At 28.2% G+C, this 3,953-nt stretch overlaps 1 protein-coding gene across 1 annotated transcript; it reads left to right on the top strand.

Annotated features, from left to right (window-relative positions):
* Window positions 1–695: 695 nt before the first annotated feature.
* On the top strand, window positions 696–2,787 carry LOC107455200 (glucose-6-phosphate exchanger SLC37A2). Its single transcript, XM_016072697.4, has one exon. It carries the CDS (start codon window positions 746–748, stop codon window positions 2,303–2,305), a length of 1,560 nt encoding a protein of 519 aa, XP_015928183.1. The 5' UTR covers window positions 696–745; the 3' UTR covers window positions 2,306–2,787.
* Window positions 2,788–3,953: the final 1,166 nt, after the last annotated feature.

Genomic DNA, 3,953 nt, shown 5'->3' with positions numbered 1-3,953 from the left:
TTAGCAATATTGACCTTTGCATCTAAATATTTAAAAATTTTGAAGAAATTCAAAAAACATAATTATCTATGCAGAATAATGTAAGTATATTCAATATTAAGCTTATACAATGTGTATTTGTAAATATTTGTATTTTTTAAATTTTCCATATTAGTATTGTAAGTATTTTTTTTTTAAATTAAAGACATTCTTAATAACGTACACTTTATATTCATAATTTTAAACATTAAATACATAAAATTATTCTTCTACTTTTAAACTCTACATTATTTAAACTATTTTTAAAAAAAAGCCATTTATAAGTTAAATTAGAAGTTAGTAAATAAACCATTAAGTCAAAAATTAAAAAAATAATTTCTTTAAAATTTAAAATGAAATTTATGATTTAATAGAGTTAGATTTAAATTTTATTTTTTATAATTGAAAATTCAATATATATATATATATATATAATTAAATTGAGCTCAAAATCATACCCATTATTTCAATAATTAAATTTTCCCAAAAATTTTAGTCATGAAACTTTTATTGAATTTGAAAAAAGCCAAGATTTTGCATATCCAAACACTTTTAAACTAGTTAGTAATGAAATAAAGAAGGATTGGCTTTTGAAATTGATAACAACTCGATAAGTGACTTCACAATGGAGTTTGAACTTAAGATAAGATAGGAATGATAAATAAAATGTCCTCTTTCACCTGGAATACAATCTAGTCATTACTTCTTTCAGTATTCAGCTGCTATAATGAAAAAGAGAATATCTAGAGGAAGGCCAGTTGGAGTGGTGTTTTTGCAAAGATTCTTCACCCTTGGTAAATATCGACGTAAAGTCTATCAAACAAGTGTCTTATGTCTGACTTTCATAGCTTATACCGCTTATCATATGTCAAGACGGCCTCTTGCAATTGTCAAAAATTCCCTGAATCAAGACTGCTCTCGTCTGACACCACCTCCAGGAGTGATTATTAATAATAATACTAGAGATAATTGGTGTGATTGGGCTCCTTTTGATCAAAGTAATGCTAACAGACTTTTAGGAGTTCTTGATGCTGTTTATGTTTTTGCATATGCAGTATGCATGTTTGTAAGTGGAATGTTAGCGGAAAGAATTGATTTACGATATTATTTAGCTCTCGGAATGCTTTTTAGTGGAATTTTTACTTACTTATTTGGTTTGGCATTCTATTTAAACATTCACAGCTTCGCTTTCTTCGTAATTGTTCAAATACTTGGAGGCGCTGTACAATGCACAGGTTGGCCAGGAGTAGTTTCTTGCGTCGGCAATTGGTTTGGTAAAGCAAGAAGGGGACTTATATTTGGAATCTGGAATGCTCATTTATACGTAGGCAACATTCTAGGAGCATTTGTTGCCGGCCATTTTGTAGCTTACAACTGGGGATTATCATTCATTGTACCATCAGCTATTGTTGGATTCTGTGGATTTGTAATGTTTTTGTTCCTTGTACCACATCCAGAGGTGGTAGACTGCGCAAGTCATCATGAAACTAGCAAACAAGGAGACCCCACACAAAATCCACTTCTTAAGCCTGAATCTTCTATGAGATCAGAGAGCATGAGTATTGAGGTAAATGAAGCATCTTTGGGACAGGATGAACAAAACCGACATAGAAACAAAAAAGCTATCACTTTTTGGGAAGCAGTCAAAATTCCAGGGGTCATTGAATTCTCTTTGAGCTTATTCTTTTCAAAATTAGTAAGCTATACTTTTCTATTTTGGTTGCCGAGATACCTGGATGCTGCAACTGGTGCAGGATCGCAAGCATCTGCCTTCATGTCCATAGCTTTTGATGTTGGTGGCATTCTTGGTGGCGTCATTGCTGGTATAATTTCAGATCACACGGGTGCCAGTGCATTAACTTGTGTAGGATTTCTTGGGCTAGCTGTTCCTTCACTCTTTATTTTTCAAGCTTATGGAAGTGTAAATAAAGTCACTAACATTATTTTACAAGTGATTTGTGGTGCATTAGTGAATGGACCTTATGCACTAATTACTACAGCTGTCGCTACAGAGTTAGGAACTCACAAAAGTATTAAAAGCAACTCCAAAGCTTTATCGACAGTTACAGCTATTATAGATGGTACAGGATCAGTGGGTGCCGCACTTGGCCCATTGCTTGCTGGCTTAGTGTCTGAAACATCATGGGCCTATGTTTTCTATATGATGATGTTTGCAGACTTGTGTGCTCTATTATCCCTCCTGCGAACAGCTCTAAGAGAAGCTAAAGAATGTTACGGCCTTAGATGTTTTAAAAGTGATAAAAATTCTTATGAAACAATAGAGTGAACAGTATTTAAATAATTTATTTTCTAGGAGTGCTCTCTATAAAGTTTTAATTTCTGTTTTTTGAAAATTTTGCTTTTCAAAATTACAATTAGAATTCCTATTTTAATTTTATCTTTAGCTTGTAAAGAACTAAGGATTTTTAAATATTCATTTACTATGTAAGTATTTATTCTTGTACAGTATTTTTTCATTTAAAACCATACAATAGTTCGTAAATGGCAAAAACATACTCATACATTCATAATCATTTCTTTTATGTGTTCTTTGTGAACGATTTTATTTATTCTGTTATTGTTTTTACTTAGTTGTTTCTATAGTTTTGTGATTTTTTTAATTATTTTCTATGAACTGTTCTTCATACTTGCTTTGAACTGTTAAATTATTTTATTGTGGCTTAATTAAGTATTTTAAACTACTTTTCAAATCAAAACACCCAATTTGTATAACAGATTTTTATGAAATATTATCTACGTTTCAAGAAATTTATTTGTGTCATTGATGAAAATTATTTTGATCAATATTTTTTAAAAATCAAAAATGATTTCCAGATTTAGTACCATTTTAAAAACGAATAGTATTATTGAACTTGGTTATCAAATTTATTCACCATATTATTGATCACCATACATATATATATATNATCGATAAAGTAATATATATATATATATATTGATCTTCACCATTTCATCATATTATTATTTAATTTATTTACCATTTTATTTACCATAAATTGGCTGATTGAATTGATTGATTGAGAAATTTATTGTTTAGTTCTAGACAATTCTAATTCTACAATACTTTATTGATTCTTTTTTATTTACTTTATCGTATTTTCTTGTAAATTTTGCATTAAAAATATTCAAAATTGATCATTAAAAATGCAAGAAATGGTAGTAAATACATTTATTATCCAAGAAAAAATAAAACAATAACATTCAAATTGCTAACTTAAAATATAGACTTAACTGAGTAAGTTCAGGTTTAATTCTATATGTCTTTAATATGTTTATAGATAATTTATATGTTTATAGATACCATTTTACTACTTAATATAAATATACAAATTTTTGATACCCGTTTAATGAAGTATGTGTACATAATTTTTATTATAAATGTGCTTTGTAAGTACTAAATGTAAAATTCTTTGAAAAATAAACATATTCTTTTTTTTATAGATTTTTAATAAAGAATCTTAAGGTGAAATATTGGTCTGAAAATAAATCACATAACACAGGATGACATACTAAAAATATTTTAAACTAAAGTTTTTCTATATATTGTATAATTGTTTCCTTTAAAATAAAATAGATCAATAATTCGATGAAACAAAATTGTTAAAAATAAATTGAATAGGCTGAGTTCAATTTTCAAAATTAATATGATTCTTTATATGAGACTGAAGACTAAAACATCAGCTACGTGAAAAACATTAATTACTTTAAAATGATTTACATGTTTACACGTCATTTGCCAATATTCTACATTGTGAAGTTTAAATTTTTTTAGAAAACAAATACTTTGGGTTTGCTAAAGAATCAGAATATATTTCATGTCGATCTGACATTTAGATAAAAATACATGTAGTTGTGAAAATCGCCTATTAAACTAGTACAGTCAAACCTCGTTAACGTGAAATCGGCAGGACTAT

The sequence above is a fragment of the Parasteatoda tepidariorum genome, chromosome X1 (genome assembly GCF_043381705.1).
Source record: "Parasteatoda tepidariorum isolate YZ-2023 chromosome X1, CAS_Ptep_4.0, whole genome shotgun sequence".
Classification (NCBI taxonomy): domain Eukaryota; kingdom Metazoa; phylum Arthropoda; class Arachnida; order Araneae; family Theridiidae; genus Parasteatoda; species Parasteatoda tepidariorum.
This window is presented reverse-complemented; position numbering and strand designations above follow the sequence as displayed.